The 23360-nt window shown below is 50.5% G+C and overlaps 8 protein-coding genes across 8 annotated transcripts; 6 read left to right on the forward strand and 2 right to left on the reverse strand.

The window, feature by feature from the left end:
- Positions 1–28: 28 nt before the first annotated feature.
- On the forward strand, positions 29–3361 carry ASPVEDRAFT_120784 (uncharacterized protein; the record flags this gene model as incomplete). Its single annotated transcript, XM_040805821.1, has 11 exons — positions 29–141; positions 201–335; positions 390–938; positions 1011–1291; positions 1592–1677; positions 1826–1874; positions 1944–2028; positions 2564–2639; positions 2697–2731; positions 2787–2850; positions 2924–3361. The coding sequence occupies 11 exons, from the start codon at positions 29–31 to the stop codon at positions 3359–3361; spliced, it is 1911 nt and encodes a 636-aa protein (XP_040662418.1).
- A 1796-nt stretch (positions 3362–5157) lies between these two features.
- Positions 5158–6328, forward strand: ASPVEDRAFT_48800 (putative C2H2 finger domain protein (Ezf); the record flags this gene model as incomplete). The annotated part of the gene is made up of 2 exons (XM_040814078.1): positions 5158–6084; positions 6287–6328. 2 exons carry the CDS (start codon positions 5158–5160, stop codon positions 6326–6328), a joined length of 969 nt encoding a protein of 322 aa, XP_040662419.1.
- Positions 6329–7115: 787 nt separating this feature from the next.
- Positions 7116–8109, forward strand: idi1 (isopentenyl-diphosphate delta-isomerase IDI1; the record flags this gene model as incomplete). Its single annotated transcript, XM_040814079.1, has 3 exons — positions 7116–7347; positions 7457–7795; positions 7874–8109. 3 exons carry the CDS (start codon positions 7116–7118, stop codon positions 8107–8109), a joined length of 807 nt encoding a protein of 268 aa, XP_040662420.1.
- A 162-nt stretch (positions 8110–8271) lies between these two features.
- On the reverse strand, positions 8272–8859 carry ASPVEDRAFT_78417 (DUF202 domain-containing protein; the record flags this gene model as incomplete). The annotated part of the gene is made up of 2 exons (XM_040816544.1): positions 8272–8695; positions 8765–8859. The coding sequence occupies 2 exons, from the start codon at positions 8857–8859 to the stop codon at positions 8272–8274; spliced, it is 519 nt and encodes a 172-aa protein (XP_040662421.1).
- Positions 8860–9760: 901 nt separating this feature from the next.
- Positions 9761–11746, forward strand: ASPVEDRAFT_48803 (MATE family efflux transporter; the record flags this gene model as incomplete). The annotated part of the gene is made up of 3 exons (XM_040814080.1): positions 9761–10454; positions 10525–10883; positions 10940–11746. The coding sequence occupies 3 exons, from the start codon at positions 9761–9763 to the stop codon at positions 11744–11746; spliced, it is 1860 nt and encodes a 619-aa protein (XP_040662422.1).
- A 211-nt stretch (positions 11747–11957) lies between these two features.
- Positions 11958–13218, reverse strand: ASPVEDRAFT_36058 (putative replication factor-a protein). The gene is made up of 3 exons (XM_040811121.1): positions 12994–13218; positions 12861–12943; positions 11958–12757 (listed from the first exon to the last, which is right to left on the reverse strand). Exons 1-3 carry the CDS (start codon positions 12995–12997, stop codon positions 12023–12025), a joined length of 822 nt encoding a protein of 273 aa, XP_040662423.1. The 5' UTR covers positions 12998–13218; the 3' UTR covers positions 11958–12022.
- Positions 13219–13277: 59 nt separating this feature from the next.
- ASPVEDRAFT_23659 (ATP-dependent RNA helicase DBP10) lies at positions 13278–16106 on the forward strand (the record flags this gene model as incomplete). Its single annotated transcript, XM_040809568.1, has 1 exon — positions 13278–16106. The coding sequence occupies one exon, from the start codon at positions 13278–13280 to the stop codon at positions 16104–16106; it is 2829 nt and encodes a 942-aa protein (XP_040662424.1).
- A 3964-nt stretch (positions 16107–20070) lies between these two features.
- Positions 20071–21289, forward strand: ASPVEDRAFT_36064 (uncharacterized protein). The gene has a single exon (XM_040811122.1). It carries the CDS (start codon positions 20550–20552, stop codon positions 20925–20927), a length of 378 nt encoding a protein of 125 aa, XP_040662425.1. The 5' UTR covers positions 20071–20549; the 3' UTR covers positions 20928–21289.
- The last annotated feature ends 2071 nt before the right edge of the window (positions 21290–23360 follow it).

Consider the following 23360-nt stretch of genomic DNA (forward strand, 5'->3'; position numbering starts at 1 on the left):
ACTCCCCGTTGGAGATTGATCTTCCATAATGGCACACGAATCTACAACGTCGCTACTTCCCTCGGTAGACTATGAGCGTTTTGATATCCCAACTATTGAACACGACGAGCTGCTCGTTGATGTGATCCAGAAGTTGCACAGGTAATGATCCAGAAGCCTCAGCCCCCGTGTTGAGGGCAGTTCTAATCCGCATTATCTAGCTTTTTTACTTCGTCAGTGTCCGAAATATGGTGTACATTCGAAGAAATAAAATCCACCCCAGATCCACGCCTGAAATTGCTTGTCAATTCATTAGTGGAGAATTCGCATAATCCTTGCACTGTGCCCGCTTTAATGTAGGCTGATCTAGAGCGATGATCCATGATTGTGTTTCTGAACCCCTGTCGCAGGATTTTGAAGTGGAAATTTGATAAAGCTGCTGAATACGACGGTGACCCAAATGGAACGAGAGGCCATATGTGCGAATATGTTGCCTGGCAGTTTCTGTGCCGCCTTAATCGGCATCAATTGATCGAAAATCTCCTCGAAGCACTTAGGGCCCCATTCCAACATACGAGCAGCGTTGACCGCGGAGACATTGCGATGCCTACCTCTGCAGTTCCCCCATTAGATAGCAATAATTTGATGGATGAAACCGCCCCGCTTTTATCGAATTTCACCTTTGATAATGTTTTCGAGAGCGGTGGACTGTGTGGTGACTCTCTCGAAAGTGGCCCTCAGGTGTCTCATAGCGACCTGGATAGTTCGAATTCTAGTGGCGGACTATCCATGTTTCTTGGGTTGAATGCCCTAGAGATCGCTACCATTGCCTATGCGAAGAAACTCCTTAGCCAAAAGGTGGTCGAAAATGTGGTAAACGATTTGTGGAATGGGGAGATTGTTTTTTGGGACTCACTGAGCGTGCACTCTACGAAGAAACCACAGATCTTCAATGAAAGGTATGGGTTGTGGCCTCTCGGTCATCTTGGCTAGGCTACGGGGGCACGTTTATATACTCACGCGTTCAACAGAACAGCAGATCCCTACTCTCGCTTAAGAGTACCGGTATATCGAAAGGCTTTTGAAGCCTTATTCTTTGTTTCGTTTTTGTTCCTTTATTATGCGGTCCTGATTGAAAGAAATCCAACAGCGATAGGCCTTTTCGAGGCCATCCTGTATGTCTGGATTGCAGCTTTTGCTTACGATGAATTGAGCGGCGTGGTCGACTCAGGAATGTTGTTCTATCAGATGACTTTCTGGAACATTTGGGATTTGTGTATAATCGGAACCGGGCTTATATTCGTCATCACAAGTAAGCTCCCATCTTACTGAATCTGTTGTGGCCGTCAGGCCGGGTGACTTTGCCAGTCACATCCAACGACCCCTTCTAGTCAGGCTCTCTGAAATGTGGTACCCAGATGGTTCCAGGGCCGTTTTGAATATTCCCCACCTATCAAATGCCACAACTCACGAGTATATTGTATGGCTTAACTGAATGAATCTTCTAGGGGTTGTTGGTTTGAACCAAAAGGACGGGTACATTACAGACCTGTCGTTTGACATACTTTCTCTAGAAGCATTGTTTCTCGTGCCAAGGTATGTTTCCAACCAGAGCATTTCCGATATTGTGACTCAGAACATGATGTTTGCATCAGGATATTTTCTCTCGTCAGCTTGAATCCCTATTTCGGAAGCCTTGTAGGTGCCGCATACTGCCTGCGGGTGTGACGCATACTCTGAAGTTAGAACTGACAGATTCGCTCTACGATAGATCCCAGTCCTCAAGGAAATGGTACTATGGCCGCCACCGGGGTAGCAACAAACAAGGCTGATTTACGCGATCTAGACCAAAGCTTTTTTCCGGTTTACTCCTGTGATTATCATACTATATTTGGGTAAGCGGATCGTCGCGTACCTCAAGTCTGGCTGAGACAAGCGTCTGACATCTTGACACTACGTATTAGGGTTCCTGACAACCTTCACTATGCTCGCCCGTGACCGCTTTTCAGTAAAGAAAATGTCCTGGATTCTAGTGAATGTGTTCTTTGGGTATGGCGGTGAAAATATCCTGGTACCGACCGCTTTGCTAACTCGCCACACGAGGCAGATCTAACTACCTGGGTTTTGTGCGTCATACTTGAACCGAGCGCCTGAGTCGCATCTACTGACGTGGCTGAATCGATTGGCTGACAGGACATTTGCTACGATGTAAGTGCCAGACCATCATGCGAGGATCTCAAATAAATTGTCTTGTCAAAATGGTTGGCTCTCGTTGCAAGATAGCTAACGCGCTAGTCCAAAGATCTCCCCGTTCTTTGGATGTGGTTTGATGTGAGTGCTCGAAAATTAATGCGGATGCTGCGCCACAGCACGCCCTCATGAACCGCTCGCATACATTTTTTGTCACGTTTTTGATTTCCCATACGGTTAATCCACTGTTTTTCTCTTTGTTTTCGGAATTTTCTGCCTTTCAGCTTTTGGCGCTGGGCGCTGAGGCTGGGGCGCTTCCACGGCTGTTCTACCGGCGAGGCGGGCCGCGAGGCCCCACACTTCTTGTTCTCCAGCTGATACAGTTACGATCTAGGCTTGTTTTTGTGTCCGTGACGAGTTTGTTGTTGATTTCGTCACTGGTCAGTTTGATGAGTATGAGCTTGGAAGGTGTGCGTATACTTGCTCTCAGCTAGGCGTTTTTACGGTGCTAATCTAGTCCCCCTCAGGTAATCTCTCACGCCCGAGAAGAATATCTCTTCCAGTTAGTGAAGAAAGCTTGCATTAGGTCAATGTCACAGCCACTGATTAAGGTATAGACTGGCTATCTACGTCCTAGAGAGCAGTACTTCGAACAGACTAACATACTTCTTGCCGCCGTTGGTGAGTGCGGAACATACTTGCCCTGTAGCCCTAAGGCGCTGTCACTAACAGGAAGCCGTTCTTGGGCTTGTAGAATCTCATTCCTCTGCTCTGTATCCGTCCAATGCGGCTTTTTCTACCAGCGGAGGATATTAGACAGGTGCGCATCATTCTCCTCAGAGCAACACACCTTCCATGTGTTGCGCTGCTTTGGGCCTATGAGTCAAGCCGCCGCCTCTTCTCGCGGAAAGGCAGCCTGGCCTCGTCCAACATGCCGCGGACTCGATCACGTCGCCCAACGTCTATGGCCCAGGATCATCCTAGGCAATATTGCCACCAAACAACAGGGTTTCCTGGAATTGACTCACACCCTCGTCGGGTTTCCCCGAGGACTAGAAGGTATACGGAACATGGGCAACAGCGACCCGGGCACGAAGAAGTTGTGGATATGGTCAACGAGATGGAACGACTCCGCGGCCAAATGGAGCGGGTGGCCGCCGCAGTTGGCATCCATCACCGCAATCGACAGTGACAGCCCCCACCGCAACTGAGTTCCGTAACGTTGGGAGTATGGATACCATCAAAAATGTCCACAGTGTGACGAGAATATTAATTACCTTCCGGGGTCCGTATTTATACACAATTGCCGCATATATGGTTCCACTGGCGGACCAGACAGGGAGGGGTCTCGCGGACTAATTTGTCCAGAGCCTCAGCAGACGGATTGAGATACTTTGCAACGGCACATCGGCAAAGATGTGTACATTTATTCTCTATTTGACCACGCCGGCACGATACCTTCTTTTGCCGCCCCTTTGCCCTCTTGGGGGCGCTAACATGTATATACGTAGCTCGATGGCGATCAACACCACGAGTTGGACCTCCCGCCAGTGGCAGTCTACGAAGAGGAGACATCGGACAAAGAGAACCTCATCGCAGTGTTAGTTATTGGCTGTCGGGCAGGATTGCCAGTGATGTGTTCTGCAGTAGCAGAACACCAGACCAATGGCAGCAGCAGAATAACCAACTGAAGAAAGAGGAATAATAAGCAACTATAACCCTCTGCTTATGCTAGCGGTAACCATAAGACAAATAAGATTGTAGGGCGATCAATTGTTGGCCTGGTTGGCCTGGCGCTTCGTGGCCGCGGAGGGTGATCGTCTCCCGAGTCGTCTTACTGTTTCCCCTCCCCAACATCTCTCAACTCCCGCAACCTGCCTCTATCCAACAACCATTGTCTCTCGAGTCTCGCTCGAGCAACCCTCGATAACGCCTTGCCCTCCTACAACATCTGCAACTCTCGCGCTGTTTTAGCTGCCCTCCGCCCTCCTAACGGTGCGGCTGTGTTTACCAATCACACCTGGCGACACGCACTGCATCTTTGCCAAGCTAGGGTACCAGAGTGCCGGGTCACTCACTATGCCTGATTCAACAAAAAGTAGGAAACAAATTCTGCGCTGGTGTTCAGCGGAGAGGGCGACGATCGGAAAATGCCAGGCGCCCTCGAGCAATCTCCCTGCAGCCTGTTTCTGTCTGGTGCATCGCGGCATGATTCGAGAATCCCCCTCCGTGGAGCTTACTGGGTCTCTTTCAAATCACATTGCCTTGCAAAGATCCCTGAATGACCCCCTCGCTGGGAGCAGCTATCTCTCTCTTCTCGCCCCCTCCATCGAGAGGGCGTGCCTTGTCGTTTCGGACAAAATCGTTTGTCGGTAGTGACCACTTCTCCAGTCACTCCATCCGCCTGCGCAGCCCCCCCTGCCAAATCCAGCATCGATGGATGAGAAATTGTGACCCAGTCACACTCCTTGGGCGCTAATTTCTCTAAGCACACTTTCTAGCATGTCGCGCCTATCTCCGTATTGCAGAATTTATTGCAGCAAGTCCGGTCCGGTCTGTGCAGCACCCAGGTACTTTCCCCTTCCCTTCTCCCAACAGCCATGGCCCACAACCTTCCCTCGTTTTTGAAACACCCATGCATAAAGCTCTCTGCAATTCTGCCTCGCTAGGCAGGGCCCGGAGGCTGCCTACGATTTTCGTTACTCTGCTCCTATAGAGCACCTCTCTTCTAGTTGCTTGGCTTGTACCGCCGTCGGGCAATCATTTTTTTATATCAAGACACCCCTCCTCTTGAATCACTCATTCATATTATTTTATACTGCATATATCTATCTTTCTGGCTTGTTCCACTAGCAAAGATATCACTTTTCAAACGTTGCAGAGACAGCTTTGATAACACCTCGGCACAGGCTGTTCTTGATATTTATTATCTTTATCTACTCTATCTACTACTTATCGTCAATACCCTCGAAATTTACGACAATAATTATGGGTTACCCCTCTGGGAATTTCCCTACCTCCACGTCCTTCGCTTCTTCCAGTGATGTCGAGCCGCGGGCCCGTCTTGTCTACTCGAACCCGTTACACATTGCCCCAACTTCCCCATTTCCACCACAGAGCCATGGGCTGGGGATATCATACTGTGACCTAGAGCCTTCTACCAGCTATCCGCAACAATATCCGTCATCGGAAAGTTGTACCGCAGATTGGGCCCAACCAATACCCGCGACAATCTCCTTCGGGTGCTCGTTGAATACTACAAGCCTTACATCGGCAGGGACATTCTACGAGCGCTACGCCGGATCTGAGACTTCTGCATCACCTCTCAGTTACTGTGGCCCGCAAGCAATGAGCACTTCATCGAGTCGCGGATCGGCGTTGGAATTTCGAGCAGGACCAGACACAATGAACACACATCCGTACAGCTTTTGGCCAAATACCCCTTGCTCAGAACCTGACATCACCATAAAAGAAGACCCCGACGCCGATTATAACGACAGCTCGTATGTGGAACATACAAAACCTACTTCCATGCCTCTCTTTGCCCCTGTGGCACACCACAGGAAGACGGACGATTTTTTACCCAAGCTGGAAAGCTCTGAAGACGATACAAGAGGACCTACAGTAATAAGCCATGATACCGATCCTAGTTTGCCGACAACAACATCGACATTTCCAGTTGGGGTAATCCCCCCATGGAGCACGGATAATGAAAAACCACATGAGCCCGATCAAGTGAGGTTTCCGCCTGCGAGTGGACTCGAATGTACCATCTGCGGGGCTCGATTTACCCGTCGTTCAAACTGTCGGGAGCATATGAGGAGACATGACCCTAACGCGAGAAAGTCATTCCCTTGCGAAGACTGTGGGAAGTCCCTGGGCCGGAAAACTGATCTCAAAAGGCATATCGATAGTGTATGTATCCGAGAGTGTCCGCCGTGATATTTTCTGGCTCTTGCTGACGTGTGGAAAAAGGTTCATCGAGGGATTAGAAAGTACGCGTGTGAACAATGTGGTGCTCGCTTCAGTCGCCAGGATACGCTTGTAAGGTATGTTAGAGGAATTCCTGTTTTTGCGGTTATAACAATGCACATTGCTGACATGCTTGAACTTGTAGACATGCATCAGATGGATGCAGACGTGGTCGGAGATTCAGTGACTCTACCTGGAGAGCCGGAGAAAGTCATTCTCCCAGCCGACACTGTCTACCATAAAAGGGGGTCGAGCGGATCTAAACCCCTGGTGAAGCGCACGCCACCGATACTTAAACAAGGCCATTAGCTTTGCCTTGCTTCAGCTATCCTCATCTCAGGCTAGCATTGTACATTTCATGAGCCATGTTCTAGGGAGGCTTTTTGCTTGATTCGCAATTTGCAACACATGATTTCTGTTCCTGTACCACCAGCCTTTGTTTGCTCTGACAGTCCAATTTGGCGAAACCTTTAGATAGGGGATGGCATAACGGCTTAGAATATGGTATCAACATGGCAGGACCATGCAAAGGATACAATTGTGAGAATATGGACATCACTATACATTTCAAAAATATTAGACCATGTTATTATGTCCTCCATTGAACTGACTGATGTGTTCGAGCATTTTTAGCGTGCGTATTATATTTCTGCAACGTTGAGAAGGTAAAGCCACCTAAAAACATCCGAAGCCGGAGGAAATGAGGAGGCAGAAAAAGAAATACCCCTTGCTCCCAGTGGTCGGACTCCGAGCACAGATCAGCTGAACAGCCAGCGTGCCGTATTCCGCAGCGGACGATTCAAATCAAACTGGATATAGATATTCCCAGGACTACAGAGTAGATTAGAGAATAGTTCTGCCGGGAGTCACCGCTCCAGAGGGGGGGTCGCTCGAAATAAATCAACCCGGTCCCCGAACTCCAAAGTCGGAGAAAGACAAAGTTATTGGTTTGAAAATATACTACGCTGCCCATAATGAGTGCCACAGAGACCATCACCAGAATTACGGCGGACAATGTTGCGAGCCTTTTCCCCGACGTCGATACTTCACTTGCCCGCGAAGTCCTCCCCTCGGCGGCTACTTCGTCCGTCGCGAACAGCAACGAGCTTGCTGGGTACGACGAGGAGCAGGTTCGTCTGATGGATGAAGTGTGCATTGTTCTCGACGACGATGACAAGCCCATTGGGAGTGCTAGCAAGAAGACATGTATGCAAATATCCCATCATCCACCGCCCCAGATTTTACCCTCCCCGCAATTTGACTCTAGATCTTTTAACCTTTAATGCAATTGGCTTACCCCTTGATTTACCTGCAGGCCACTTAATGACAAACATCGACCGCGGCCTTCTCCACCGAGCCTTTTCCGTGTTCCTCTTCGACTCCCAGAAGCGATTGCTTCTGCAACAGCGTGCCTCCGAGAAGATCACCTTCCCCGACTTGTGGACGAATACTTGCTGCTCCCACCCTCTCGGCATTCCCGGAGAGACAGGATCGGAGCTCGATGCTGCCATTCTAGGCGTAAAGCGGGCAGCGCAGCGCAAGCTGAACCACGAGCTGGGCATCAAGCCGGAGCAGGTTCCGATTGAGAAGTTCGAATTCTTCACTCGCATCCACTACAAGGCCCCAAGTGATGGCAAGTGGGGAGAGCATGAAGGTAGGACGAAAACCTGCCTTGCCTTCTTTGTATGTTATAATGGGTTGCAGTCGCTAACATCTCTGTTTTTGTTTCTAGTTGACTATATCCTTTTTATCGAAGCAGATGTCGACCTTGAACCTAACCTGAACGAGGTCCGCGACACGCGGTATGTCTCCGAGACAGACCTGAAGGAAATGTTCAAACAGTCAGACTTGAAGTTTACCCCGTGGTTTAAGCTCATCTGCAACTCGATGCTGTTTGAGTGGTGGAGCCACCTCGGCTCTGCTTCTTTGGATCAGTATAAGGGCGAGACACAGATTCGTCGTATGTAAGAAAGAGACGGAGAGATGGAGATTTATATTGATGACATAGCGGCGTTATTCCCCCAAATGCATTGGCTAGCATAAGCAGTTTATTTCGGGCATGAAATATATGAATTCGGTATGCGACTTCCTATGTCCTGCCTGCCTGAGCAAACTCCCCACTTTTGATCATCAATAATTATGTGCATCCGTAACCAGAAGCACAATGCAACTCCCCAGAATCACCCCACCAACAACCATAAACGTCAACTGCGTCTTCCACCCACTCTGTACAAGCGCGGCCTTCCGACTATATTTCTTCACCGTACGAATATAATTTGCCAGCCCATTCCCAAGGCTCACCAAACTTAATACCCAGAATATAATCCCCATAGGCAGGGACATCCGCTTTTCTATCCTGGATGGCTCGGTCTTGAAGTGGAAGGATATGATAAGCGCCACCGAGACGATCCCGAGGTACATCGAAAGCCGAAGCCAGGAGAGGAAGGTGCGCTCGTTGGCGCAGTGGTCGCGTGCATCAGAGGCGGCGTTTTCGAAGAGAAGAGCACCGAACCATGGCCGAGTGAGAAAGATGTGCTGGCTGTCTTCTAAATGCCTGTTTTCCACTCGTTAGGACATGTTTTGTATCCGACGAATATGGGAGAATGAGATAGAGAGAGTGTACTCTTCAATTAGAACTGGTTTTGCGTGGACCGGGTTAATCACCGGGTTGTATGGCGGTCGCGTGGCGGCTGTGCCGGGTGTGGCTGCTTCTGGCATGCTGTATTAATAGTGAGCGGGCAGGAGTGTAGGTTATATCGGCGGTCTGCGGGAGTTTTGATCCGGAGATTCGCTGCTATACGGTCCCCGGGTGTCGTTTCTGCGAAGTCGCATCTTCTGGCTGGGGAAGACAGAGAGGTGGCCTCGTTCTGCTGCTCCAAATCGGGTGATTTTTTGCAGTCGCTCCAAACTCGCAGCTGATCGCAGAGCATCCACGTGATGACGTATCCTGGCCTAATCCAGTTTGGGATTTTCGACTTTTTCAGTCTGCCTCTGCATGTCGCGTTCCGAAGAGCATTGTGGAAGCGGCGCAACTGTATCTGAGGGGAGAGATCAACTGATTAATATCGGTTGAAGGTGTCTCGCCAATTGCGCGAGAAGCTCCTATGTTGATCTCACCCCTCCCCCGGTCCAGCTTACCTTTTCGGAGCTCAGACTGGATGGTGGAGACGATCTGCGGGGCATCTTTTCTTCGGTCAGCATCAACTGCATGGACAAACAGGATTGCGCCCTTTGACATCAATGATGAACCTTTTCATTTTAGAAGGAGTTCACTGGTGCTTGTATTGGATAAACAATGACTCCAGCCGGCGCGTGGTACGCTGCTGAGACAGTTTTGTGAGTCATGGCAGTATTTCAAGGTGTCATTGTGAGTGGAGTAGCTAAATGAGGTTCCAAGGCAAAGTCTGAGCACGAGTGGGTTGCAAGGATCCAGACTACTTATGCTCCTCATCAACCTTGTTTCTGCTTTCTCTTTTACTCTTTCCTCTGGCTCCCGTTGCGAGCATTCGTCTTGCACTCGCAGAAACCGCTGTGATTGCGTCACGGCGGAGGACCCCGCGATAATTCCGTACGCCCAGTCCTCCAACACCCCACGAAAATTGTATAGCGGCCTTTCATCATGGCCAGCGCACCGGAAGACCGAACCTTCCACAGCCGCTTTCGTTCCGCAGACCCGCTTGCTGAGAGTGTGATTGCGCGCGATCTGGAGCAGTATGCCGATGATGGAGATTCGGCTTCCACCGGCGATGAGGAGTACTCCGAAGATTCGACCGTCCGGCCTATACGTAGCCATCCACGCACAGCATCTCATTCATTAGCAGGTTCTTATCAGCGCCCGAGCTTTTTCACCACAGTGTCTCATGCGACCGTGGTGCCGCATAAACCGGAAAATGAAGGGCTGTCATGGAGGGATCGAGAGCAGGCGATCGAGGACGAGCGAGAGCTCCTTACTGATAACCACTTTCTTGACCCGGCCAGTGCTGGTAAGCCCCAACGAAGTACCTCCCGCGCACCTGCAGAGGAAACCACATCTTTGCTTGGTGGGGGAGAGAGTGGCGGCCCTGGGTACAACGCTGCGGATGCTGAGAATATCGATCGCAAATGGGAGGAAGCCGTTACTGCAGGCCTGATCCATACGACGTGGAAACGTGAAGCAAACGTTATTGGGAAAAATGCTGCCCCGTTGGTAGTCACCTTCCTGCTACAATATTCTTTGACTGTAGCAAGCATTTTCACCTTGGGTCACTTGGGCAAGAAGGAGCTTGGTGCTGTTAGTCTTGCAAGTATGAGCGCCAGTATTACAGGTTATGCAGGTATGTACCTTGAATACAAATTTCCTTTCTTCGAATTGTGTTATTAGGATGCTGATATATTTGCTCGCAGTTTACCAAGGGTTGGCGACAAGTTTAGATACTCTCTGTGCTCAAGCCTTTGGGTCTGGGAAGAAAAAGCTGGTCGGATTACAAATGCAGCGGATGGTTTGCTTCTTATGGGTCATCACTCTTCCAATTGCCCTACTCTGGTTCTTCGCCGATAGGATCCTCAACCGCATAGTACCGGAGAAAGACGTAGCTGATCTGGCTGGTCTGTACCTGAAGGTGGTTGCCCTGGGAGCTCCAGGTTATGCTGCGTTTGAGAGTGGGAAACGATATGTACAGGCCCAGGGTATCTTTTCTGCATCCTTATATGTCTTGCTGATATGTGCCCCACTGAATGCATTCATGAACTGGCTGTTTGTTTGGGTAAGTTCTGATGAGGAAACTTGTAGTTCACGAAACTCGGCTAACAGAGACTGCAGCAATTCAAATGGGGCTTCGTTGGTGCACCTATCGCTGTGGCCATTACTGACACCCTCATGCCTGTGCTATTGTGCCTCTATGTGTATTTCATCGACGGCTCCGAATGCTGGAATGGGTTGAGCAGACGCGCTCTGAGTAATTGGGGACCCATGGTCCGTCTCGCTCTCCCAGGCCTTCTCATGGTAGAGGCAGAGTGTCTTGCATTCGAAGTTTTGACACTGGGATCCTCGTACCTTGGAACTACTCCACTGGCTGCACAGTCGGTGCTGGCGACAGTATCATCCATTACCTTCCAGATCCCCTTCACTCTATCTATTTCCGCGAGCACACGTATCGCCAACCTGATCGGTGCCACCCTCGTTGATGCCGCCAAAACAACCGCCAAGGTCGCAATGTGGGGAGCTGTCCTTGTCGGCCTCCTAAACATGGTCTTAGTTTCCGCATTCCGCTACTACATACCGCGTCTCTTCACCTCCGAGGACGAAGTCATCGAGCTCGTAGCACGGGTTCTGCCCCTCTGTGCGGCCTTCCAGCTATTCGATGCCTTAGCCGCCACATGTAATGGTGTCCTTCGTGGGCTTGGCCGGCAGGAAATAGGAGGATACGTGCAACTCTTTTGCTACTATGCAATTGCCATGCCTATCAGTTTCGGGACTGCGTTCGGGTTGCGATGGGAGCTCTTCGGGCTTTGGTCAGGTGTTGCCATTGCTCTTGGTCTTGTATCTCTCATCGAGGGAGTGTTCCTTTCACATACGGATTGGAACCGGTCTGTCGAGGATGCTGTTCGGAGAAACGCGGCGGCGTGAAGAGAAAAGTCTATTAATGAGGGAATTTACACCCATGTGTACGTGTTATGTTGACGAGATATGACATGAATGTTTTGGATAAAATTGTTGCAAGTGCGATACGATTTTTTGTGGGACACAGGACATGAAGATATCTATGAATCAATAGAGATCGTTGTAGATGTTGAAGATACTAGTAAGAATTTTTTTTTTTTTTTTTTTTTTTTTTTTTTTTTTTTGATTCAGCCGGTATAAGATTCGTGGAAATCATTCATTTGATACTTGGATGACAGAAATCTACCAAACACTATAAGTGTCATCGTCAATAGTCGAAAAGATCAACCCAGCATTTATCAACTCATGAGCTGCCCCCACCACATCCGACGGAGGAAGGCTTAATTTCGCTGCAATCAGCTGCGCATGCAAGCCCTCATTCGTTTGCGGCTCCGTCTTCAACAGGTTAAACACCCTTTTCGCGACTGGAGTCATAGCTGGGAGCGCTCCACCCGTCCCATCAAGTCCCCCCATCGCCGCATCACCACCAGCACCAGCACCAGCACCAGTTCCACCAGCACCTCCGGCACTCGGCGGTGGGCCCCGCGTATGGAACAAATGCACCGCTGCAGATTCCAAGAAGTGGAAATGCAACTCATTGATATCCGTCAACGGCCGCACGCAATGCGCGTTAAGAACCTTACGGTCGCCCATCAACGACTTTAGTCTGGCAAACACCTTCGCATATCCGTTGACGTCGACACCATTACGGTCCTTCCCTTCCTTGCCCAGGTCGTCCGTTGTGTCCATGTCCTCGCTGGGAGTAACCCACTGCTTTGCTTCGATTTCGCCCGTTCCGTCATCGAGCTTGTATGTGACGTTTGTTGCCTGCGTGCTGATGTTGCGAACCTGGCCGACGAAGACGATGCTCGAGACATCTTGCCCGTCGATTGTGTAGTTGGCCTCGGGGAAGGGTTGGGTGGCATCAAGGATTTGTTTGATTGTTACTGGGCGGAGGGTTGTGTTGTTTGCCTCTGACTGGAGAGTAGACTTGGAGTTAGCAAATTCCAAAACACAGTTGAACAGATAGTAAGCCGTAAAAGAAGGTCCAAGAAGGAAAATGGTCGAAAGAGGAGCGTACCCTTCCACCAGATGGACTGGTTGTTTCTCCGGGCACGAAGCCACCGCCGCCACCTCCGAATGAAGCACCCCCATAGCCGTAGTCTACATGGCTGATTAGCAGTTTGATTGGGCTAAAAAAGGGATGAAAGTACCCATTGTTGTGTCTGAGTCTCGAATATATGCGTGAAGCTCAAACCGCGTAACGATATCGACAAGCTGTGGAAGCAGTCATTTTACCTCTTCGGGACGTGTTTCGCTGGGTGGACGCGTCGCGGGGAGCTTGATTTGTTTGCACGGTTTGCACATCAATCCGGATCTACTGATGATCCGGATTTTCACCGCCTTGGAATTTTACCGTTATCAGAAAAAAAGTTGATGCTGAGATAGAAAGGCAACTAAAAAAATCGAATAGTATTTCGAGGGGATAGCATTTAATATGGCTCCCCGCGCGGCCTCTCCGGCCCTATCGGAGAATGAATTCGACATAACAGGCGCGCTTTTCCAAAATGACAGCGATTCCGAAGTCGAGCAAACAAAATCAACGACGAAACGCAAGAAGGCGCCGGTAGCCCAGAATCACGATTTTCTCGGCGGCGACTCGGATGAAGATGACGAGGCATTCATCGCGGAGCAGCAGACGTCTGCGAACCGCAAAAGTGCTAACCTCAAGGGCCGCACGGTGAAGAAGGGCGGTGGTTTCCAGGCCATGGGCTTGAATGCGAACCTACTAAAGGCTATCACACGGAAAGGATTCTCGGTCCCGACGCCGATTCAGCGGAAAACGATACCTGTTATTATGGAGGATCAGGATGTGGTCGGTATGGCTAGGACGGGTTCTGGAAAGACGGCTGCGTTTGTGGTTCCTATGATTGAGAAGTTGAGGTCTCATAGTACGAAGTTTGGAGCTCGCGGGCTGATTATGTCCCCTTCGCGTGAGTTGGCGCTACAGACTCTCAAGGTCGTGAAGGAGCTGGGAAAGGGGACGGACCTGAAATCTGTGCTCCTTGTTGGCGGTGATAGTTTGGAGGAGCAGTTCGGCATGATGGCTAGCAACCCGGATATTGTTATTGCAACGCCTGGTCGATTCCTGCACTTGAAGGTGGAGATGAATTTGGATTTGTCGAGCGTCCGGTACGTCGTATTTGACGAGGCTGATCGACTTTTCGAGATGGGTTTCGCAGCTCAATTGACCGAGATTCTTCATGGGCTGCCCACTACGAGACAAACCCTGTTATTTTCTGCTACTCTGCCAAAGTCCCTTGTGGAATTTGCGAGGGCTGGTTTACAGGACCCCACCCTCGTTCGATTGGATACAGAGAGCAAAATTTCCCCGGATCTGCAGAACGCGTTCTTCTCTATCAAGTCGGCAGAGAAGGAGGGTGCTTTGCTTTACGTCCTACACGAGGTCATCAAGATGCCTACGGGGCCAACTGAGGCTTCAGAGAGACGAAAATTCAGCGAGGGTGGCCCAGACGAGTCGAAGAACAAGAAGCGCAAGCGAACAGAGATGGAACGATCCGTAAACATGAAGGAGTCGCCCACGAAACACTCCACGATCGTCTTCGCAGCGACAAAGCATCATGTAGATTACCTCTACTCGCTCCTCCGCGAAGCTGGATTCGCAGTTTCCTATGTTTACGGTTCCTTGGATCAAACAGCCCGTAAGATCCAGGTCCAGAACTTCCGAATGGGTATCTCCAATATCCTTGTGGTTACAGACGTTGCAGCCAGAGGTATCGATATTCCTATCCTTGCCAACGTCATCAACTACGACTTCCCGTCCCAACCTAAGATCTTTGTCCACCGAGTCGGTCGAACAGCCCGTGCCGGAAGGACAGGTTGGAGTTACAGTCTTGTCCGAGATGCAGATGCACCCTATCTTCTTGACTTGCAACTCTTCCTGGGCCGCAAGCTGGTTCTCGGTCGCGATTCCGCGAATCAGGCCAACTTCGCTGAGGATGTCGCGGTCGGAAGCCTGCCTCGAGACGGCCTCTCGCAAAGCTGCGAATGGGTAACCAGGGTCCTGGGCGACGTTCGAGATATTGCTGGTCAGCGCACAGTTGCTGGGAAGGGAGAGAAACTTTACATGCGCACGAGAAATGCCGCCTCGCTCGAGAGTGCTAAGCGAGCAAAACAAGTGGTTGCCTCAGACGGCTGGACGGCCATCCACTCTCTATTCCAAGGCGAGGAAACCAATATGGAAGTCGAACGCGAGAAGATGCTTGCACGTATCGGAGGATATCGCCCACAAGAAACAATCTTCGAAGTCCAGAACCGACGTACCGGTAAGGGCAGTGGTAAGGGCGGCGAACCAGATGAAGCCCTTGAATCCATCAAGCGGGTCCGGAATACACTTGACAACAAGAAGAAGCAGCGCGCACAGGCCGAAGAACTCACTGCAAAGCCTGCCGACGACGCATCGCAAATTGACGGGGTAGATAAGGCCGATGAGGCCGCCTTCCCAGACTCAGGCGCAGAGAACGACGTACCAGACAACATGTCCATGGCTTCAGAGTCAGAACTCGAAGTTACATTCTCTTCCTACGGCCAGTCAAATAGCAACAACAAGAAGTCCTCTACCAAGAGCAATGCGGACGACACCTCTGCCACAGTTACCTCGACCTTCCAAAACCCAGAATACTTCATGTCCTACACCCCCGCCAACAACACCCTAGCTGAAGATCGAGCCTACGGTGTGCACTCCGGCACGAACGCTAACTTCGCATCGGCCACACGCACGGAAACGATGGACCTGCAAGCCGACGAAGGCGGTCGTGGGTTCGGTGAACCCCGCACGCTAAAGCGCTGGGATAAGCGGCACAAGAAGTACGTTGAGCGACAAAACGACGAGGACGGTTCGAAGGGCACACGTTTAGTGCGGGGTGAGAGTGGTGCAAAGATAGCGGCTAGTTTCCGCAGTGGACGTTTCGATGCGTGGAAGAAGGGTAAGAGGGTTGGACGATTGCCACGGGTTGGTGAGGCAGAGACGCCTGGTCTTGCGTCCGACTTTGGGAATGGGGGAATGGGTGGGAAGAGATTCAGACATCGGAGGGACCAGGCACCTAAGGCTGCGGATCCGTTACGTGGGGATTACGAGAAGATGAAGAAGAAGGGCGAGGCTGCGAAGGAGAGAGCTGCCAGCAAGGTTGGTGGGTTTTCATCTGGTGGGAAGAGCGAGATTAAGAATACCGATGATATTCGGAAGGCGAGGAAGTTGAAGCAGAGGAGACGGGAGAAGAATGCTAGGCCATCGAAGAAGAGATAGTTGTATGCAACTGCTGTGGTTTCAACCCGTGTCATCCCAAAACATGCATACCCTGTATATAGACCACCAAAATCAAAATACGAGATACCCTTCGTCTCAAATCTACAAATCTCAGGAGCAACACTCGAAGCAATGGGAATACAAATAACTTCCTCTTATGAGAGACTACGTCTGTCTAAGACAACTTTGCAGACGAAGTTTAAGCTCAGCTTCCCATCGTGCTTCAGTTCGGCTGACCAGACCTTCCTCGATAAGTCGTCGCAGAGAAGCCACACCGAAATCATCTTTCGAATGAAACCCAACCCCGCTGGAGCATTCGTGGACGCCAAAAGCCCAGCAGGACCAAGATGGTTCTGTTGGGAAGAGTAAGCCCAAAATCGGACGGAGCGAAGAGGAAAAAGCAACGGATCCGGAATTCTCCAACCAGACGCAAAAGCTACAGAATCACCAAGAGAATGAATGGTCGCCTGGGTAGCTGAAAGGAATCAATGGGCCCATCGAGTGCCTTCTCTGAATTTTATCCAATGAAGGGGGTTTATTAGACATAATATTGGCTCCGACAGGGGACGTATCACATCCGCCTCTCCGAGTCACATCGATTGTTATGGCTTTATGCGGTCCACTTCCAATTTGCCGGAATTTGATCATCCATGGCATTGGGATCAGCCGAAGGCTAGAGATCGTGCAAGTACTTGGAGCTTCTTTTGTCACCGGAGAAACAAAGGCGGCGGTCTCCATTCTAAAATATCTGTATGATAGTACACAATTTTGTGGTCAATTCGCACTGTGTAGACGACGTTGGACATCTAAATTCTCAATACTGAATGAACGAGCCCTATTGAGCTTCTCTAAGCGTTGATCCCCGGTTGACATGGCCAGTGGGTTGGATTAAGTTGCATACGCCGAAGATCGACGAGATAAATTGATTTCATGGTCCACCTGCAGTCCTGGACCCTATTTGGATGCGGTGATGACTTGCGAGCCCCGAGAAGTAATAAAAAAGTACACCGAAGAAACAGATCTGGGTCTTCTGAATTAATGATTTCCACCAATCTCGCGCTCTGTAAGGCGCGAATGAAATCATAGCCAGGAATACCTACAGGTTATTCTGTGCATCAGTAGAGACCAGCTGATGCCCACTGAGTACCCAAGGAGTTAGTCGTCGTCTCCAGCATCTGGCTATCGGGAGAAGCCCGGGAAATAGGAAAATTGACCATAATGTGCGATTCTCGGACATGTTTCCGGAGCTAACTATGGTGCTTTCCCACTGCTAGGGAGCTGACTGGATGTGAATTTGCGGACCGAGCCGGATCCGACTGCGGATGTAAATTGTAAATCCAGAATCGCAGAAACACGCAAAAACGATAATTGGAAATAGGTTAGCATTTCCAAGGGGATATTGGCAACGGTTAGGATATCAAAAAGTAAGGCAGGAGAAGGCAACAACAGTATATTACTTGTCACATACTCACCGACTTCTCGCGGGCTTTCAATCAAAGTTTACCCACGCAAGGTATGTCTATGTTGGTCTCCATCTCGGGATAAAGAGCCCATATTCTTGTTGAACAAGGCCACTCTATTTTTTTTTATTGCCGGCTCTGTGTCACGCCTGGTTGAGGTGTTGGTACCATCTAATGCGTTGCTGTACGTGGCGCATCTCTTTCTCTCTGCAAAGCACACCGATAGAAACAAGGGCTGCAAGACCCAGCCGCCCTCGCGTGTGGCACATGACAATATGTCGAGAAAAGAGAGACTGAATCGCTCACAGTCTGCCATGGAAGCGGTTCATGAGCGCATACCGCAACGTCTGTTGTTGCAATAAGAGGCCATCACAAGCCTGAATGCAAGATTTCGGTATGGTTGTACAGCACCACGGGAACCACGTTGAGACAACCTCTCTTCTTAATGCTGTCAAACAAATACCAAAACAATTGGACAGTAGCCGTTATTGTATAATGCTGCCAACCTTTGTGCAATTGCGTCCAAATAAACCTCTGGTGAGCGGTTAGATGTGTTTGTTGGATATCAGAACGTCCGGCAACCTGTCCAGGGGTTATGAGAGCAATAATTGATCCTGCCCTCCGGAAGTTCACCATGCAAGATGACAGTTGAGGGAGGTTATTTTCTCTTGGGTGCTAAGGTTGCCATTACAGTCGTCGGCCGTCTCACGGCTCATATATAGGACGCCACCTTGCATGCATGCATGCTCGAGGTAGTTGACGCGCAAGCACGGTAGGATAAAAAGTGCGTATTGGGTAGTCGTATCTGGTGAGGCGATGATATCTGGCAACGAGTGATACATGCTTGGTACCCGAGCGAAAATCGGTTATGAATTTCCATAGTTTACCATCCCTGCTGTGTCCCTCCAAATTCCAAGGTGACATTGTTTTTGCAAAACAATAGAACCTCGCGAGCCCGGGTCATCAACAGGCAGATAGACAATCGAGTAATCGACCTTGATATTTATTCCCACTGACACAGTGACCGTGAACCATTGCAGTGTAGTACAATAACGGCGAAGCTGGCATGACTGTGGCTTGTGGGAAGGCCAGTTATGCGGCAGTTACGACTTTCCCAGGTAATAAATCGTACAGCTCAAATTGGATACTACTTGTTGACGGCTGAAGATTGTCGGACAGCAGAACATAGGGCGTAAAGCACGTTACAGAGCTGAAGAGGGCATTTTGCGCAGGGCACTTTCGGAGGATTCCTCCCAAGCAACCGTGTCGGAAGGATTCACGGGTGTGCTACCAGACGGATAGTCCCCTGTCCATAAACACAGAGAGACGCGGCGACTTCCGTTGTTTTCTGTGGCATCTTCACCAGGTTTTGGCTCGGATAACGTTCAGGGGATGAGCTCACGTTGGATGGGCTGGGCAGCTGAGAGTTGAGTGTGACGGATAAGCAACCAAGACGAACCGCAGAAAAAGAAACGGGATCTGCAAAATTTTCCGACGGAAGTGGCCCTCGCTGGAGCGGCTGGACTGACGATTGAACTTAGAGAGGGGAAATGATCCATGGACGGTGTTGGGAGTTGGTGTTTGAATAGTTCGTCGTGCGGCGACAGAAGAACAATAGTGCCGCCAATCGCTGCCCAACGCGGAGCGTGCACGGGACTCGCTAGGCCCGTTGTGGGAAACGCAGGCTGCCACCAAGCTTCCCGTCGGCAAAAGTCCCTTTCGTCTTGCCTCAACCCTTCAATTACGCTGTCGTCTGAGGTCGATTGCTTTTCATTGACTGCGACGAGTCGACGACCCATAATGCGCTGCTGTGATGTCCAGGCTGCAAGCCGTCCGTTTTGCTGCCCCTTTGGGGTAACATCCTCCGATCTGGATGTCTGGGTGGCACAACAGCAGATGCTGATCGAGCGACTGGATTCTGACTGACTTCTCGAGGTATGGATGGGATGGCCTCGCAGGAACCTCGAATAGAGCTTGCGCCAGAATCTCTCTGGTCACATCGTCACTGCCACTGGTCTCTTTTCCATGGCATCTCCAGCATCAACCCTTCACCATCCGCTTTCCACCCGCCTCTTTACCTGTTCAGGTTAAGTCAGACTTAGCGCGCTGCACTATTGACAATTGTGAGGCCCCAAGATGGCAGATCATCGTGCTGGCGTTCGGCCCCATCCTTCAAATTGCATGAACCGCTGGCCGTTCTCTGGGATCGTCGTCTCAGCGCGAGGTCTCGGCCGTCCAATTCGCCCAAACCACCCTTCCCGCTTTTTCGGATTCCTGGCCAGTGACAGCTTGAGCACTTGACAGGAAACATATTCTCGACCCCCTTACTGATGGCCCCGCGTGCGGTATGTTGCACAAGAATGGAGTTCTCTCAATCGCCAGCATTCATTCTGTCTCCCTTCCCCTTTCGTCAGTGAGAGGCTGGGTGCTGGGTGCTGGCTGCCTTACCGGCTGCGCGGACGTGTTGGCGTTTTGCGCCTTTGCACGCGAACCATTGGCCGCAAGGACATCCTTTGGAAAATTTGCTCCTTTTTTTTCTTTCCAGTTCGAGCTTTCGATTGGCCTTCCTTTTCACAGAGAGACCAATGGTAGACTTCACATCGTCACATGTATCATGAGAATTCCCCGAGGTCAGACACCAATACGCCAGAATTTAGCTAGTTGCTGAGATAAGATGGACCCCTCTTCGTTGTGAATAATTCGCACCGCGATACGGAGTAATGATCAACCAACGTTGTTCGAGCGGTTGTGGATAAGGAGCCCGTTATTTCGAACAACACACTCGTGCCTTCTCCCGAAAACTCCTTTGTTTCCCCATCATTTCGTCATGCGGCTTGACTCCTGGACGACATCGGACGAAAGCCGGTGGATATCTGTACTGGGTTGATCGCACGGGAGTGACGGAATATTTCCAATTCCCACTCTGTCGGCAAATCGTCCGGAGCTCAGGTGATCCAACTTGACTTAGGCTCGTTCCACCAGAATGCAGGAGATGCAGCCACATCTGAAAGTGACAACTTGTCACGTCTTTTTTTTTTTGACATTATTATCCGGCCCCATTTCATCATCCAGAGACGGAGACCTACTCGTCTTTGGTTTGGCTGCTTGTTTGCTGCGGGACAGTAAGCGCCGAGTTAGGGTTCCTCCCGGCGAAGCTTCGGAACTGGAATCCGCTTGGAGTTCAGGTCTGCGGGATCTTCCAACTGACAGGGCCACAACGAAGATCATTCGCGATAAACAACCTAACCCACCAAGGATGCAAAAATACCAGCGTGCAAGCATTGAGGTGCATGTGGGCGGCCTTTTAACACTGTCAAGAGAAGAAGCCAGCAATTGCGTACTCTGCCCTGTCGAGGTGTGAATCTTATGGGTGGGGTGAGCCAGCACTCTGCATGAGGCCCGACTACGTATTGCGGAGAAATGCGACCTGCCATTCCAAATGTTCCTGTGCTCGGCGGGATGCGTTGGCATCATTCGTCAAGGGCCGAATAACCACCTTGCAAAATATGTTGCTCAAAGCCTGCGTCACAGAGAGTTGCTGAAGCTTATTGAACAAATGTAGAGTGGACCCGTCCAGCCTGCTAAGTATGCACGTTGGAACGATCCTGGATCAAGGGATAATGGCTGCACTGGACGTTGATGTCACAAATGGGCGACATTTCTGCTTAATTCTTATGACGGGGTGCCCTGTCTCGCATCTCCTTTTTTTTTTTTTACCCCGGCGTATCTTGTTTGTTTTTCCCTTCGAGGAGGTATGAGCATGAGGTTCCAGTCGACTTGGACCTGAACTAGTTTTCGGGGCGAGTTTGGATGGCAAAGCAAGATTCGTCGACGAAGAGGGGGAAGCCCAAACGACCAGAGGATTACTGGATTATTATTAGCTCTCGTTCCATCAGTATTCAGGCCCAAAAACGAATGAGATTCGTGTTCCGGATTGGCTTTCACCCTCCGAGCTCCCACGTTCGCGCGGTTTACTCGTCTATTTTGTTGCGATGAGAAATCTCCTTCACAAAGTGGACGGGTTAATCGCGATACCGTCCCAGCAGTATTCCGGCCCGATGATCAAGATTGAACCAGCAGAGCATCGCAGAGGAGCGAACTCCCGGTGTCTCGTATAGAGATCCAGTCGCGTGGATTGGACGTGCGTGCTGTATGATCCAGGCGACACATCACACAGCACCCTGCTTCCGAATTTTTGTGATGCTTTTTTTATTTATTTTATTTCCACTAGCAATTTAGGATAAATTAATGCCAGAGACCAAAGAGATCAGGACAAGCTTAATTGGGAAGGACGCTCTGCCAGCGAGCCAAGGGACTATTGGCACTACTACTGGTGACGCTCCGCCGGCGTCGATCCTGGCTTGCGTCTGCCGAATAACAGCCTGAGGAAAATGAAGATGTGCATGAAAATTGGGAGACCTGACCGAGGGACTGAATCGCCCCCTCTTGGTGTCCCTTTTTGCCCTCCATTGCCCCCTCCATGTCTTTGGTATGCCTCTTTTCGGAGGCCTGGCTCACTGACAGCTCCCGGCTCCGACCCAGCGGAGCATATGGGATCCTCAGCCGTGGCCCACCCCGGAGCTGGTCATCCAGCCCACTAGGACTATACGCGGAAATGCCTGGGCAGATGGCGTTAATATGGCCGGAAAGTGGGAAATCGCAGGAGGAGCCGCTCGCCAAAGGGAGGGGGGACAAGGGGAAGCTGGCATCATTCCGCATTGAGCTTATTCCTCGCCTGACATGTTCACTTCTTCTTCCCAGCTCTTCGTTCTCAACACCCGCAGGTCCGCAACCACCCTGGTTTTCTTGCTTTTTCCTTCCCCGGGGGATTGGAGCTATTCCATCCTTCGGTTCTGCTCCCCATCTGCCTGCTTATCTCCCACGCCTGACTCGCAATCACCCCATCATGATCGACGCAATGGAGATCAGCTCTATCGGCTGCTAGCCTGCTAGCCTGCTCAGTGCTCGTCGGCGCGCCGTCGCACTGGCCATCTTCTTATCCACCTCCCACCTGCTCCCATTGTCTTCCCCTGCCCATTCCGTGAAGCTGGGAGATCGCGGAAAAAGGAAGTCTATCTAAGCCTTGCCAGAACCTGCAGCCGACAGCGACACTAACGCCCTCTCGAGCAGGCTTCTGACTGCCTCTTTCAACCCCTTCCCTCCTATCATAGTTAGCCTATTCGAGTTCACAGCTGGTGTACGACAGAACCGGGAGAATAAGCGCCTCTAGCTTCTGGAGTCCTGGTCCCTCTGGTTCCCTTGATCTCATCTTGGCCTCGGGCTCTTTCGATAGTCCAAACTCAGGAATCCGGCACTCTTCCTCCTCTCAAGGACCCGGCGCTAGAGGGAGAAAATCTCCTGTTCCTTTTTTCTCCTTCTTCTTTTAAATCGTCCTTTGATTTTCTCCGGTTTGGCTTTATTTTGAGTCTTACGGGCCGTGACCTTGTCTTCCGCTGGGAGAATTTATAAGGGTGTGCGAACCCACCGGGGTTTTACGTGACGCCTTACTTCCCGTATACTTCACCGTCTCTTCGCCCACCCCATTCGACAGCGGAAAAATTAAACAAACAGGGCAGAGGGAAAAAGTCAAAAAAAAAAAAAAAAAAAGGGAAATCAAATCAAAAAGGGAAAGAGAAAATTGCAGTCGCCAAATCTGTGCCAGGTAAGATACGCCCATGCGTTTTCCTCCCATTAATTGCTTTTCTTCGCCCCTTCTCCAGTGATCGCCCACCATGCTGCAATAAATCGTCCCGGATTGGGAACCATCGAAGCCATGGAACCCTGCCGTCACGAT

This window comes from Aspergillus versicolor (genome assembly GCF_001890125.1).
Source record: "Aspergillus versicolor CBS 583.65 unplaced genomic scaffold ASPVEscaffold_1, whole genome shotgun sequence".
Classification (NCBI taxonomy): Eukaryota; Fungi; Ascomycota; class Eurotiomycetes; order Eurotiales; family Aspergillaceae; genus Aspergillus; species Aspergillus versicolor.

Bases quoted from the DNA above. Each gene is read 5' to 3' on its own strand.
- ASPVEDRAFT_36064 (XM_040811122.1), top strand. From the start codon at position 20,550: ATGCAGGAGATGCAGCCACATCTGAAAGTGACAACTTGTCACGTCTTT.
- ASPVEDRAFT_36058 (XM_040811121.1), bottom strand. The intron at 12,758-12,860 runs GTACGCTCCTCT...TCTACTCTCCAG, and splicing joins CCAGTCCATCTGGTGGAAGG to TCAGAGGCAAACAACACAAC.